At 34.2% G+C, this 15,610-nt stretch overlaps 3 protein-coding genes across 16 annotated transcripts in view; 1 reads left to right on the top strand and 2 right to left on the bottom strand.

Moving 5' to 3' along the window:
• The window catches only part of LOC124307408 (fasciculation and elongation protein zeta-2-like), a 396,278-nt gene that overhangs the window by 246,135 nt on the left and 134,533 nt on the right, over positions 1–15,610 (bottom strand). The window lies entirely within an intron of this gene.
• Positions 83–2,976, top strand: LOC124307397 (polyadenylate-binding protein-interacting protein 2). Of its 5 annotated transcripts, none has more exons than XM_046769038.1 (5): positions 83–150; positions 1,422–1,611; positions 1,840–2,031; positions 2,193–2,252; positions 2,320–2,976. In XM_046769038.1, exons 1-5 carry the CDS (start codon positions 98–100, stop codon positions 2,323–2,325), a joined length of 501 nt encoding a protein of 166 aa, XP_046624994.1. In that variant the 5' UTR covers positions 83–97; the 3' UTR covers positions 2,326–2,976. The 5 variants fall into 5 exon arrangements, with proteins under 5 accessions (XP_046624994.1, XP_046624993.1, XP_046624991.1 ...); XM_046769037.1 differs by having other exon boundaries at positions 2,317–2,976; XM_046769035.1 differs by having other exon boundaries at positions 2,193–2,976.
• On the bottom strand, positions 3,036–15,317 carry LOC124307326 (catenin alpha). Of its 6 annotated transcripts, none has more exons than XM_046768868.1 (9): positions 15,230–15,317; positions 14,170–14,510; positions 13,245–13,977; positions 11,789–11,815; positions 10,737–10,970; positions 10,050–10,652; positions 9,203–9,880; positions 8,564–8,665; positions 3,036–7,336 (listed from the first exon to the last, which is right to left on the bottom strand). In XM_046768868.1, the coding sequence occupies exons 2-9, from the start codon at positions 14,484–14,486 to the stop codon at positions 7,172–7,174; spliced, it is 2,859 nt and encodes a 952-aa protein (XP_046624824.1). In that variant the 5' UTR covers positions 14,487–14,510; positions 15,230–15,317; the 3' UTR covers positions 3,036–7,171. The 6 variants fall into 6 exon arrangements, with proteins under 6 accessions (XP_046624824.1, XP_046624823.1, XP_046624826.1 ...); XM_046768867.1 differs by having other exon boundaries at positions 15,075–15,293; XM_046768870.1 differs by lacking the exon at positions 8,564–8,665 and adding an exon at positions 8,253–8,255 and having other exon boundaries at positions 15,075–15,292.

The raw sequence follows: 15,610 nt of genomic DNA, 5'->3' as shown, positions 1-15,610 counted from the left end.
AGAGACCGCACGCTCGCGGCACGAATTCCTACGATAAAATGCCAGCCAGCGTAAGCGGGAGCAAAGACGACCGGAGCTGCTGCTTTGTTTTGATAAAATGTCAACACCACAGACGTCAGACGGTCGGCCAATCAGCGGTCTCGTTCCAACGTAAATATACTACAGTGATTGCCGCAGAGTCTCGATTGGAGCGTTTCGCCCTTTCAACGCCGTCAGCCCCCGGCTCGATTTTAGAACGGCTCAAAATTCATCCGTTGGGATTAATTGTCAACGTCTGTTTATTCAACGTTGTTGAATAAGTCGCACGCGATACTTGTTGTGACTAACTTGTTGTCCCCAATTCGTGTAATGCTTCGTGCGGTTTTCGTTCGTTAATACATAGGTGGCAGCACCGTACGGATACGCTGCACCGCTAATTCACGCTTTATGACACGTATTTTACTTGAATAACTGCGTAATTCGTATTTTAGACGAGATATTTTGAGGAACGGATTGTAAGGTACGTAAGGCAGATTAATTATCAGACGCATAACGATTATACATGTGATGGAATTGCATGTCAATAATTCTCAGTTAAATCGCGAATAACAAAAATGTGTTCAACTCTGCGATCGCTGCGAGCGAAACAGTGAAAAATGGTTGCTTCTTAGTTGATCTGTCAAGTGATATTCGTTGGTTATTTCGTTTTAATATGAATCGGTAGACTAAACTGTGCTAAATTTCGGGTATTCATTGAGTTTCGGTACTAAATTGATGGTAAACTATTCTTCAGTATTTTTATCCAACCGAATATCACTTTTGTGCATTGCCATAAGTTATATCCATACGTATACATGTGTAAATGCACAAGCGCGTCCGTGAATGCAAAGATATGTGTGTAAATTATTCACTCTCACAGCTGTAGCCTTATATTTTTCTTATTACGCGATGCAACTTCTCAGTGTTTTTTTTTGTTTTCAATGAAGGCGTCTGCAAGGCATCCAAGGTGAATCGGGAATACTCAAGGTTGAATTTGGTCAGCAACCTTTCGAAAATAATTATTACACGGTCACCGTCTCCAATCGGATCATTGTCGAACTTTTTGCTCGTATTTTTTCAGCGTTCAGATAGACGGAGAGAACCGCCTGGCCTCCTTCGCATATTCCCCTCCTCTGCTACGCGAACGGTTTCTAATATTGCCACACAATTGCGAATGGAATTACACATCAGTCCATTTAATTTCGTCGTACGGTCGGTCGTTTGTTCCCGTGAATTACTGGGCTTTGAATGATCTTTATAGATTTCGTTTTCAATAACTGATTAGTTACAATCGACTATTCTTTCATCTTAAATTCAAATTCAGACGCGCAAACGCGTGAAATCTAAAAAATTAAAACTCTATAGTAGCATCTTATTGTCAGTGTTAAAATAATGTGTTTCAGTGTTGAATACAAAACTGGCATGAAAATGAAGATTCCAACCGGTGGTTCAGGGAACGGCTATTATGGCCATGATAGTGGGGTTATCTCATACCTTGATACTGTCGAGACCGAGGCCGATGTCCAGGCTGCAGGAGATGGAGACTTTTCCGAATATATGTGGATGGAGAACGAAGAAGAATTTGACAAACAGGTACTTGAATTTTAAAAATCGGATGGAATGATTCAAGGTTCTGTAGTTGGTTTGTAACTCTTAAAATCGTTTCTCGTTTGTCGAATCTGAAAGTTACAATTCGATTCATGAACGTTTTATATGTACAGTGTTTGAAATAAAAACTATAACCAAGGAAAACTAAGAAACACTAACTTTTTGGAATTGGTGACAAGTTTGGGGTATCATAGCAAATAAATCATTTTGCAGGTACTACAGCAGCTCGAAGAGGAGGAGTTGATGGAAGAATGCCTGGAAGCTATGTTGGAGGAGGAAAGGCAGCATCAGAGAAATCAAAACTCTGCCGCTTGGTCTACTGCCACAAGTACAGTGGAAAATAATGGTATTGATCTCTGCCAGCAGCTAGGTGGCCTTCGAGTACATGATGACCTTGCAAAGCAGGTATTTACGATACTACTTCAAGAGCAAAATTGATTGGAAAATTATGCGCTTTGCCACCCAACTCCACTAGCCAAGAAATAAAATCATACATAGTTTTTCATCCAAAAGCTGTGGATGCTTTGAAGTAGATATTTTGCAAATGAAAACTGACATGATTCCAGAGTACTCTGAATCCGGATGCAGCTGAATTTGTCCCAGCTTACAAACCAGCAATAACATTGGTAAGCGGGCAATCAGAGGTTACTACCGAATCTTCATAGAGACCCTCCATAATCTTGTTTACAGCAGACATAAGCCTAGAGGAGGTCAAGGAGATGCCCGGAGTCAGCCTGCCACAGTCTGTAATTTTAGCAGGAATATGTTGGGATTTGTGCATGATAGCAACTACTGTTACGTACAAATAAACAAATGAATAGATAATGCATGTGATACGAAGGGATATGCTTTCTGTAAAACGCGAAATTAACAACAACAGTTCATGTAATGTTAAGAGAACAGCGTGATGTGTTTGTTTTTGATACAGAAAAGGACACATTACAAAAGCCTATACATATATCTCTGAAAAAACAGTCTACGGTTTACTTTTGTGGGATTATCGTCCATTTCACTATAGGTTACTGTGGTTACTATAGTGTTTAAGATGCGTTTTTTAAACAGATAAAAAACAATGACATTTTTTAATCCATGTACCATTGTTTCTTTTTTTTTTTTTTTTATATCAATATTTTGATTACCTTTCACATTTCGATCCTTCAAGTGGCTGATTCAAACTGCGTTATTGATATTAATTCACACAAACACATTCAGCAGATCTGTGATAACAGATAAACGTGATTGTTTTAGTGAAAATAGTAAATCATAATTAAATTCGACAAAAAGCCAAATGCCCACGATGATTGTACTTTTGTAAATAGTATTCCAGTTTGGTTTAAAATCATTTGCAAAGAAAGAACGTGCGCGTAATTGATTCCCGGCCTCTAACTACTGATAGATTTTTCGAATTGTTTTTGAGAAAAATATTGTTTCAACGTGAGGGACTCTTGGTGGCCCCTCTTGACTCTGTCAATAACAGGATTTAAAACATCCTGTATTCACTTCAAAAACAACTTTGTGCGTGAATAAAAATTCAATTTCGAAATTTCATACATCATAGAGCGTACGATGAACTAATGCAGGTATTTGAAACGTTCAATAGAGTTGAGTAATGAGTGGGTGTATGTTGAAGTCTTATCCCGAATTCTGATACGTAATATTGTTTTACATTATAGTTATTTATCTACTTAACAGCCGCGAAAAGTAACAAAAATTATTACATCAGATACGTGTTGATGGTGAATATTTTTTTTTATTAATTAATCTTTGGCACTACCTCTTATTTTTCACTTGTTGTCTTCCAGTTAAATTTCAAATAACACTCCAAATTGTTGAACTTCGAAATAAGGTTACTTGAATAACGTTTGCGAGACTGTGATTGAAAGAAGAGAAATATGTGTACATGAATCATAACGTTTACAAGATATCACATTTATTCATTATACTATAGTCATATCAAATCGCTTTTCAATTGGATTTCGGATATTACGATCACTTATTTTGAATTTCCAAAAAAATTCCCTCGAGAGAATTAATTTCTTACTGAAGTTTCTAAGATCCAATAATTACCATGAATTATAAATGATTTTAAAAACTTCATACCATGAAAGAATCCGAATGGAATAGATGATCGAAAACATTAACAATATGTAACTGTTCTTGGTTATTGTTTCAAATATGCAATAGGAAATTTCATATTAAAAATACCGTATCACGACAGTTGCATGTACTATCCAAATTTTCAACATATTAAAATTTTTACAAACTTTTAATAATCATGTGGGATTAATGGTTAACAAGAATATATCTCCTTGAAGGTTGTAAACTAAGAATATAGATCTACAGTGAAGCAATTTTTAGCTTGTAAGTAGAGTTGTTTAAGATTTTACTACAAGTGTAGAATTTCACTGTGTAATTATCAAATTGAAGGAACATCAATCTTGTGACATCATTGAAGTGTAATGAAATTTTGGCTTGCTGGATAAAGCAATTTGTTTGTTGGCTCCGATTAAATTTTGCATCTTTGTGAAAATAATGAGATTTTTGTGTGTCTTTATGACTAGGATAGGAATTATAAGTAATAAAAAAAATATTAAAATAATAAAAAAGAAAAAAAAGTACAAAAATATCAAAAGTGAAAATAAAAATACTCCAATTCAATCGATGGAATCGTAGTTTTTTTTTTTACATAACCGATATATATACATTTAATAAAAAGCTTTAAGCGATTACCTGTGGCAGTTATCCGAGTGCAAAACTATTATGTGAATGAATTGTTATCAAAGAAATTGTAAAATTGGTATAGGAATAGTTCATTTTATTTGATATATCATTATCATTATTACTACTATTAATCTAGTTATGTATTTCATTTTTCGCCAATGATTTTGACATTTGTGATTTTTTTTCACTGCATCCCTTATTTTCTTCTACATAGCATTTAACATGTAGCATAAAATATATTGCAGATGAATGTACGTATTAAAATAGAGCTGAATCATAATTAAATCGTGCACATTTTTTTTAGACGCATCTCTTCCACTCCTACAGTCCATCTATCAATGTCTCTCTTATCGAATTGTGGTCTTTTTTCAATACTATAAAAAACGTCTATTTGTCACTATAATTTCATTATAACAACTGTTCGATGAATTCAATTAGGGAATAAATCACTGCGTTCCATTCTGTGTATTCAGATTTGGTATTACGAAAGACTTGATATGTTATGTAAAAATTTATTATAGAATCCAATTTTTGTTACAATCGAATATATAGTAGGTATGTAGATAGTTGCTAAAAGTAAAAAAAAAATACGAAAATGGTTCAACAAATCTGAGTCCATATATGATAGTACATTTTAACTCACAGCTACGTTTTGAAAGAAAACGAAATTGCAGCCACAGCTCTTTGTTTCCATTACAACATGGAATGGATGATCAATTTTACTTATTGTACTGTAAAATACTGTGCATTACGTGAAATAGTATATTCAATAATGTATTCAAACTTTACTGCAATATGCCCATAGTGGTTTTTATACACGATACTTTGCTTAATATTGTGTATGACCAACCAAACACTGGGGTACTTAGCTATTATAAACCATTCTGCGAAATTGCAAAAACAAACTGAAGTCATGTGTAGAGTGGACAAAGCAGTTTGCCAGACTAGGTACTGAATTACTGTAAACGATTTGTGTGTAATCGAAGTCACACCACAACAGTAAATGATAATTCTGGACAACTCTACCTAAATCCGTACCAGAACCCTGGTGAGCTATGTATGACGAGCTATATCTATCCCAAAAACAATAGTATGTTGTGCCGCAATTAGTGCTATACCGACCAATATTGATTACGTAAAGTTGGATTCATTTTTTGTTCAGGTTAAAATAATTCCTTATATTTAATATAAAATAATTTGTCAATAATTAATCTTTACCCATAAATATAAACTCACATTCACTTATATACAATTACTGAATCAGCAGTCTCATAAATGGGATGCAATACTGCTCTCAAAGTGATATCATATGTACGGAATATGTAATACTATACGTATACAACCCAAGTTTATGAGTGCAAACTAATTTATTCAACATAACACAAACTATTCAAAGAAATGAGGATTTTCGAACTTTGCTATTTTCAATCTGTTACACACTAGACAATTACGACTGTGAATATCACGTTTTGTTTTGTATTTGAAAAATTATATTCACGACTTATTGTGCACACTTTCTTGTTTCAACAAATCTATTCTGACGTTTTCCACTCCGTCTATATTGTTTTGAGACGTTAGCAAATTGGAATAGCAATAAAAATGAATTCAAGGAAGTACCAGATCTTGACACGCAAAATCTAAAATATGAGGGATAAATTTGCGCAGTAAGTATCGCAACTTTTTCGCTGCAAAGGAGTTTACAAGTTAAGAGGAAGAATTTCCCCTTCTAAATTATTCTTACAAAACCCTACCTGTAAGAGCATAAATAACCTTTATGTCAGGAGTATATTTAATACTAGATGATATAGTGTGGTCTGAGACATACCCGTTGTTTATGGAAAGAATTTTTTGGCTAACCAAACCGATAATAAAACTTATTGAAGTTTATTTTGAGAATGGCATTTTTATTTCAATTGTTTATAGGAAAGAGACACAAAAATATTATTAAAAAAAAAAAATAATAATAATAATAATAAAAAAAACAACCACAAGTATCACGCCGTGGCGAAAAATGTCTTTAATTTCATTTTTTGAAATATATGTCATTAGAAAAGGTAGAGATAATCTATGATATAGAAGTATAATCATCTGGAAATACTGATGAGTGATTTTATTAGATCACAAGTTATGTTATATCTTGTGTGACATTGGTTTCGAAATTGAAAAGTATTTTTGAAATTTACTATTACGCTGTTTTCGCAAAAGTTTTGGCGTATGAAATAACAAATAGTTATAAATTCTCGAAATGTCATTCCAAAACAAGTAAATTTCAGTCCTGAGTATAGTTATTAGTACATACTACTTATTATTCATCTTGTGAATGTATTTCGTTACTTAAATAAGTTACTTTATCTGTAAAATATTCGTAGGAATATTGATTCTTCGAAAATCATCACATCCCAAAGCAAGTATAAAATATTGTTATTCGAAGTATTGAAAGAGCATCCAATATTTAAATACATATTCTACTTGGTAATATAAATCAACAATTTATCATGTTGGCTTTATTAAAATGATATAGTTAGTTCCAATTTTTCTTTTTCTTCAACATGGGTTGAAAAAATCTTTTGTTATTAATAATTTAAAAATATTTTTGCTCAGATTGAATTGTTCAACACTTTAGCATGAATTAATGAAAACCATGTACCAGATGGAACAACCAAACTATCTCTTATTATTTACCAGCACGCGTGTGGTATCCAAAATTCATTCTTCTTTATTAGTACTAAAATATTTGTGTTCCCTCTTAAATAAAAATGTCAAACTAAACATTCATCTCTTGGTTACGCTTTTTTTCTTTACTCAATCATCAATAAATTATAATCTAAACACTCTCGGTCGGGCTCTGGAATTCAGAAAGAGCATGAATGGGATTTTGAACTTTCTTCTGGGATCCTTTTCTTACTTTGGCCCTAACTTCTTCCGGTCGCTCTGGACGAACTAAAGGTTTTTTCTCTGGTGCCTTCATCTTCCATACGACGATAGGAGACTGTTGAGAAATCAAAGATGAAATTGATCAGTGAACACAATAAAGCGGAAAAAAATCAGTTGAGAAATACATATCCTCAAATCATTAAGAGTCAAGCATACCCATTTCTTTTTGTACAAGTGATTTTCGAAATTGAAAAGGTATTTAGCGAATAATTGATGTGAAAATTATTTCTTCGATAAGAATATTTGTTGTAAATAAAGTCCGCTAATTTTGGGTCCGCAATGTCGAGGGAATCATTGCCTTTGACGATATTCGTCACGTTTATTCGAATTTTGGCATAGACTAAAGATTGCGGTTATTACAGATGCTGGTAATTTTATTTTAGCTCTATACAGATTCTTGGCACTTGTAAGATACAAAATGTTATTTTGCGCCAAAGAACATGGTAGCTACAGCAGCTGAAGTATAATTTTACACTGAACTGAATTTTGTTAATGGAGAATTTTTACCATGAAAATCAGTACCCATGTGCATGTATTGCGAAAAGAAATAGTTATGGATAATTCTTAACGTCAATTTTAACCTTGACTTCATAACACATTGAGTGTTATGTATTTTAGTTTGTGTGCACATTTTAACATGTAACAAGAAACGAAATTGACACAAACATATGTATATTTTTAATGAGTCAGAAAATATTAGCTAAGGCTGCAATATTAATTTTCAAATTTGAAATCTAATCTAAACATTTAGGTAATGCAATGCTTCGTAAGAATAATGCTACTTATAGTTTTAGCTCAAAATTAAACACATATCAGAATATATTGAAAATATTCATCTTGTTTATCAAATCATTATCAAAATTTGAGAGAAGCTAAGAGATTTGAATTAAGCTAAAATTTTGTCAGATATGGATGTTAATAACCACACATTCGTAATGTTATTTACTAACAATAAAATTATTGGTACTTACATACTGTAAAATCCATAACAGTTAGTAAACAACAGATAAAGCCTCTATCAGCATTGTAGTTGGTATTAAGCAGTTCTAAGTAATAATTATGTATAATTTTCTAAGTGAAACGTTGAAATCCAATCACAGCGGAAACTTGAATGTTCTCATTATAACATGTATTAAATAGTCGTCTAATAAAAAAGGTATATAATCTAAAATTCTTAATCATCTCTGGATTCTGATTAAACGGTTCACTTGGTCTATATTGTACAACTGTAACTGTGGGGGTTATTGGCGCAAATGAGAACATGGATGGGTTTGGTATATACCAAATAAACAGAGTAGAGAATGGACAGGCTGTGGGATACAGGTAGGTACAGCGCGGTCGGCTTTTGTGGCCATCGTATCTCTTTCCCATTGTCTTCGATTGTCTACAAACAGTGTTGATTTTATTTTTTACTTCATTTTTCTACGCAAAATCAATATTGAAATTAAATGATGAATGATATGAAAATTGACATAGTCAAACCACATGAAATTTACTTGCCAAACAAACAGCAACAATTTTAATCATATTCTCCACAAAATTTTACAAATTATTACCGCTATGCCTCTCTATTCTCTATAAGCTGTTATTTGAAATATGCAGAGAATCAGATTGACCAGATTGAGCATGGAAAATTCAGGTATACCTACTATCATATATTAAGCACTAATTAGTTATATTGAAGAAAAAAAATTTCAATCAAGTTGCTAAAAATAATGTACAGTAGTCGTAAGTAAGCATTGAAGCTTTTACTATCTTCTTCTTGCCCATCAGTAGTTCAGGCGATGAAAGATTAAGCGTATGAAAGTTTTGACCATTCCAATTTTGAAATGGCCATTTCACGATTACTATGTGTATAATTATATTCGAGACTAGGATCTGGTAGCATGTAATATCGGTAAGTAAAAATTGTTATTCTTACCGTAACAGTAGATTGTCTGGGATATTTAGTAGACGCAACATAGGAGGCTTTCACGGTGAGGACAACGGCATTCATCAAATTCTTTGCTGCTTGAATAAGCGACGTTGCGCTGTCTAAACCAGAAACGATCAATTCCCCACTGATGTTCTGTACATCAGCTTTCACTTTGCTTGTAATATTCATTTGATGACAGTAAAGTGCGATCCGTTGTAAATAAGCGAGCAGATCTTTTTTAGTTGAACTCTCTGGACATTGATCTGCTATCTGTCTGGTTAATTTATCCAATTTTGTTCCCGCCTCTGAAATTTTCTTTGCTGCATTTATCACGTCCATTGTAGTTTTCAACGGACCACGTCCTCGTGTGAAATCTGTCATTTCCATCATAATCATACACATGTGTTTTGCGAGAACAATTATATCATTCCCGGCGTCATCCCATTTGGCAACTTCCCTGTCAAACTTTAATTTTTCACTCTTGAAAAATTCCACTTGCTGGAGAATCTTCTGTTTATCTTCTTCAGTCATTTTACGCATAGCCTCTCGGGCAGTGGTGATACCACTGATATCGGGATACTCATCTACACCATGTTCTCCGGTTTGAGCACTCGATTTACTTCGAGTTTCTAAAGTGTAATGTTCATCAAGTTCTACATCTTCTGGATCTAGATCTTCGTCAGCCTAAAAGAAAATGTGGAATCTCAAACAGGTGAAGATTCAGTATACTAAAATGTGACAATAGAAAAGCAGAAATTTTATAACAAAGAAACTAATTATGCATGCATATTGATACTTTTGAAAAATCAGAATGATTGACTAGTTAATATAATATGTCAATGTGCTCACTTACTCGATTCATCAACACAGCACGTCTGATTTCCCGCACTCCATCGTAAACTAGTCTAGATGCATCAATAAAATCATTTTCATCAACATCTTTAGCCGGGTTACTTCCTAAAGCATCAACTGCAACTTCTACTCTTTGTGCAAACTTTGGCATAACCTGTTCTCGCAAAACTTTAACAGCTTCGAGAACTCTCTTGGTATAAATGCACGGCTCGTAATTATCCATCTCAGCTTGAACGACGTTGCAAACTCTGGCAGATCTCCCCCTGATAGCTCCAGCAGTTCTATCTAAAGTATCTGCATCACCTTCTTGCAAAGCTAACACACATTTATTGACATCTTCCAGGATGTGATTTTCAGAAACTGCCAAGAAGTCATCGATCGTAGTTATGTCATCGACAGCTTCAGTAAGAACGCGAACTTGATTTTCCCAAGCTTGGCGAAACACTTCCATATTATCAAGTGCTACTTTAGAACGAGGACGAGCAGCCAATACACGTGCAGCATTTATTACTTGAGGACACAGATTTTCAATCTGCGCTGCTGCATAACGAACCATTTTTACTCCATCTTCATTTCCAGACATACTACAGACCAAGTTTGCTACCTACAACGAAAATATACTTTAAAAAATCAAAATATATGTGATAAAATCAATCCGGCATTTTAAGACAGTAGAGTAGAAGCTCACCTCAACAAGTTTATTGGCATGCTCGGTGAAAACTAAAGCGTATTCTTCGACTTCTTTGTCTCTTCCATTCCTAGCAGCTTCGATAAGAACAAGCAGTGGAACACTTGTCTCAAGGAAACTGTCTGACACGTGATCAACAACAGCTTTACGTAGCTGCCGGCGCAAGTCACGTGTCTTTCTACACATGTGATCTATTGCTCGTTCCAAGCCTTCGGTTTGTTCTTTTACGCCCATCTGCAGAAGCATTTAATAACCATTATTTCGACTTTCATAGTTACTAGAAATTGTTCCAGATAATTATTTAGAAGATTATACATGTTAAATTGAATTTTGTTGTGGAATTTTCAAACTTTCGATGAAATTTACATTTTTTTAAAAATTAATCCATGTGTATAGTTTTTAATTTTTTATCGCTACAACTGTAATGTAGAAAAAAAATTATTTTCAATATTACAAATTTAAGCACAATGTGGAATTTATTGGTAAAGCTGTATTTTGTACATCAATGCTGTGCATACTGCTGTATTATGTATGCTGTGCATGTGTGAAATTCAAGCATTACTCTTCCCAGTATTACATTGTTTCGATTTTTCTTTTATAACTAGCGATAGGTAAACTCAAACATTTATATTTATTTATTCACTGCAGTAAAATATAAGCAGGGTGGCAGATAATAAAAAAATGTTACAGGCAATTCAATCTTTATATCTGTGAGTAGACTAACAATGCATGACGTTTATAAGGGAATGTGGCACATTTTAAATATTGTAAGGATTGTAATGAGAAAAAGAGGATATATAGAAGAAGGTAAAATTGGGGGAAAAAAAAAAAAAAAAAACCAGGAACGACTGAACAAATAGTTACTTATTAGTGCGTATTGAAAATAGAAGTCAGTATATCGATTAGTTATAGCATGGGGTTGTAAGATGCGGTTGTGAGTGGTGAGTACACCCGGATATTTCAATAACCAGCAAATTGTATTAAGAAAGTACAGTTAATAAATAATATTTAATAGAAATGCAGGAGACAAACAGGGTCGGCTGAATATTTACCCGTTTCCCACCCCGAGCGAGCTGTAACTGTGATCGCCAACAGAAATAAATCAATATAATAAATGTAATGACAATGAAAGACTCAGACTAATTATGCACACCTTTGGCAATATAAATAACACATTAAAATGCAGATTTACACTTGCTCATAAAAAAACTTTACTATTTTCATGTGTTTATGTAACTAACATTACTTCTTTTTTCACTTCAAACAGATTTAATGTACCACTGGTTACCCATCAGTGCATTTATTTATATTTTTTTTAATTTTCAAACCTTAAAGAACTTATACTCAATAATAATAATCAATAACGTTATTTTATGCAGCTTCGAACTAAGTAGAACGTTAGAAAGTGATTGATATTCTGAAAAAAAACTTGCAATACGTCAAAAACAAAAGCTCGAAATTGCGACAAAGAGATAAACTGACAAGAGGTATAATGTAACTAGCATATTTGGTCTGAGTGCCTTCATAATGTTGTAAATGTTTACAAACTATAATTCAAAATGTAATTGATACTTTAAATGACGAATTCTCAGCTGTATTTCTATCCTGAAATTGTTTTGGGATAAAAAATGATACAGAAGGGGACTTTCAAATTATGCGATAAAAGACACGATAAGCGTCGTTGTCTAATCATTCTTTTCTTTAGGGGACAAATCAGCAAAACTCGAAGATTTGTCGATTGACATCAAATTTTAACCATCAACAAAGATTCGCACCAGTTTGGATTTATTGCATTGAGTGTGTTAAATATTGGTTTCAATGTCGTCGAAACTTTGTGTTCTCGAAGAGACTTTTTGCATAGCAATTTGTTTCGTTAAAATGTTAATTAATTGCATAGCTATCTTTGTAGCACAAGTAAAAAAGGTTCTTATTTTTTTTTTTTTTTTTTTAAATTTTATTTCTCATTTGATGATCAATTATCAAACTGTGCCAATAATATGTAGAACAAAGTTTAAATGATAAAAGAATAAAATAATTATCTTAAGAATTAAAATCAAATTTATTTCTAAAATTAAATGTGACCAAATCAGCACACTTTCTTCAATTGAAAATTAGTGTGACTATTCTCAATAGCAAGAAACTGACATAATTTCATAGTAGATTATCAAATTGCGATTTGGATAGTAACTTTCCTGCGTGATCTTACCAGGACAGCTATGAAGTCATTTCAAATTTTAGTGAAAGGTTGATGAAACGAGAAAATCAAAGATCACTAATTTTTGAAATTGTGTAAACCAATATCTAGAAACATACTGTGTACAATCAATCCAAATAAATATAAAAAGATTTGGTTTGCGAAACCTTATTGGTGGGGAAAATATCATTGCGATTGAAATAATTTGGAATCGCAGTGAGATCTCCCTTTAAAATCAAATAACTGATAAGTTAAAGAATCTCATGATGTTTGAATGTCGATAAAAGTTGTAAATTAGACATATTAATACTTACGTTGTTCATGTATTCGCTGAGTAGATCTTGCAGTGCTTGTCTAACTGCGTTGCACTCAGCAACAATCCGTTCCCTGCGCTCATCTCTTGTACATGAAGAATCAGCCATGAGTGCAGCTCCACTAATAATGCTTTCCAACCTTTCCTCCAGACTGGGACGAGTGCGTACTTCGTTATAAGCCAGGGGTGACATTGCCATTCTTTCATCAAAATCATCAAGAGCTGCAGCCAACTCTCCTGGTCCATCATACGGATGCTGGCCATCTGTTGGTGTTTTCCCCTGTGCTACATCATTTATAGTATTAACAGCCTCGCAGACTTGTTTCAAAACGTAATCTCTGTTAGCTTTAGCAGCAGCTAGTTCTGGGTGTCGAACGTAGACTTTAGAAGCTGTTAAAAGCATCGTTGAATGTTTCTTGAGAACAGCCCTGGCAGCTGCTAAGTCATCACGAAGTTGGGGATCTTTAAGTTCTTGCTGACGTTTAGCTGCTTGATTCATAAGCTCTGAAGCATTTCTGCCAAACTGCTTGATATTCTCCAATAGCTCGCCTTGGGAAGAAGCATTTTTCAACTTCTCTAAATCGTCTTCAACCACATGCAGAGATTTTAAAAGCAAATGCACATCAACCATGTCTGCCAATATTAGAAGACGTGTGACAGCAGATAGAAGATTCCTTGCTGCACGTACCATGTTACCTCGCTTCAGCGAAGAACAAGGATCTTCTGAAAACTCCCTAAATTAAAAAGTTAAAACTTCGAATAAACTGAATAGATCAAATCTTTGAATATCTGTGAAATATTACTGTATTAAATTAAATACAATTAATTCAACAAAGAACTTAAGAAAACTAGGTTTGATAGTTATGAAAAACTTTTCTCAAACTTCTACAAGTTTCAATCAACAAAATTAATTCAACTGTACTGACCGAGCAGCAATGCTCATCGCAGCTCCTGTTTTTCTCACTTCTTCAACGGCACTAAGCATTTCAGCCGTAATATCAGGATTTTCATATGCTATCTGCTCTCCCTTTTCAATGAAGTTAGTTGTAGCCTTTTCAACTGTTCCAACCAAGGCACTGGCACGTTTAGATTTGCCTTTCTTCTTTTTGCTTGGACCTTTGGTATTAACTAAAGTAGTTACTTGCAGAACTAATGGCTCCAACGTTTTTTCTACAGACATTGTTCGAATCTCCAAATTCTTGGGATCCCATTTTAATGTTATTGGCCCAAAGTGATCCGACATTTTTAGTCCTTATCGAGTACTGCTCTGAAATATTAAATTGGGGTTCGGTTATTGATTTGCCTATGAAATTGATGACCTCAATTTTCAGACTACATAATGTAGATGATCATAAGAAGCAGGTTTCGGAAGTCAATCAATGAGTATGCTACCAAAGTTAGTGACTAAGTAAGGAAATGTCAAATTGTCAGTGAAGTCTACACACCAATCTGGAGTTGAGTCTTGAACTTTTATTTTTATTACACAGCGCGTTTCCTAAGGCTGAATTTTAAACTTGAATACGAAGATAACTGATAAAATGTATCCAGGATAACTTTGAAGATTGAAGTCGTTAAGAATTGCAGAAGCACAGAACTGAATAAACTTTTCAAAACCAATTAGGCAGCATGAGTACTTTTAGGATTTCCAAAGTGATTTTGAAATTCCACAATTATTACTGGAAAATGGGTGCATACACAAAGTCAAATGGTATACCAAAGGGACTGATAAAAAGTTCCAGGAATGCATCTTGACTCATCATACGAAAATGCATTAGCTAATGTTGAGTATCACAACCAATGGGCGACACAATCGCCTCGCTATTATACTGACCTTCATAAGATACGAAAAACTAATTATTCGCACTTTTCACAATCACTAGTGATAAATTTATATTTTACTTGAACTCTAATTGCAATCGATTTATCTACTTGCTGATGACCAGTTTTACCACGAGAAGCTTGATGTCACCTCGATTTATCACACACCTTTCGTTCATGACGTCATTGCTGTCTTCAATCGGAAATGGTGCGGCAGGCGCAGGGAGGGGAGCACGGTCTACGCCCGAACCAGGGACGAAGAGATACAAAGAATATGAGCGACATTTTACTTAAGCAGAATTTTAATCATCCAACCGGGTTTTCAGCAGTTGGTCTCAGAGCGAATAGAAATCCGTCTACTATAGAAGGTGACGAATCACATACACCTGGTAGTAGTGATTGGCTGCAACCACTCGTGTGTACATGCGACCGCCCCGCTGTGACGTCAACGGCACTCCCAACTATTTCCAGATGCTAGACACTAGATTCGATCGCGCAGATACAGCTAGATGCACAGTCGGTAGCACACCGCTTAAAATTAGCAGAGTT

The sequence above is a fragment of the Neodiprion virginianus genome, chromosome 6 (genome assembly GCF_021901495.1).
Source record: "Neodiprion virginianus isolate iyNeoVirg1 chromosome 6, iyNeoVirg1.1, whole genome shotgun sequence".
Taxonomy (NCBI): Eukaryota; Metazoa; Arthropoda; class Insecta; order Hymenoptera; family Diprionidae; genus Neodiprion; species Neodiprion virginianus.
Note: the sequence above shows the minus strand (reverse complement) of the source record. Positions and strands in the feature narration are given on the sequence as shown.

Bases quoted from the DNA above. Each gene is read 5' to 3' on its own strand.
- LOC124307397 (XM_046769035.1), top strand. From the start codon at position 98: ATGTCAACACCACAGACGTCAGACGGTCGGCCAATCAGCGGTCTCGTT. The intron at 151-1,421 runs GTAAATATACTA...AATGTGTTTCAG, and splicing joins ATCAGCGGTCTCGTTCCAAC to TGTTGAATACAAAACTGGCA. The intron at 1,612-1,839 runs GTACTTGAATTT...ATCATTTTGCAG, and splicing joins AAGAAGAATTTGACAAACAG to GTACTACAGCAGCTCGAAGA.
- LOC124307326 (XM_046768868.1), bottom strand. From the start codon at position 14,486: ATGTCGGATCACTTTGGGCCAATAACATTAAAATGGGATCCCAAGAAT. The intron at 8,666-9,202 runs GTAAGAATAACA...CACTGTTTGTAG, and splicing joins CCAGACAATCTACTGTTACG to ACAATCGAAGACAATGGGAA. The intron at 7,337-8,563 runs GTATATACCAAA...ATTTCTCAACAG, and splicing joins TTCTCTACTCTGTTTATTTG to TCTCCTATCGTCGTATGGAA.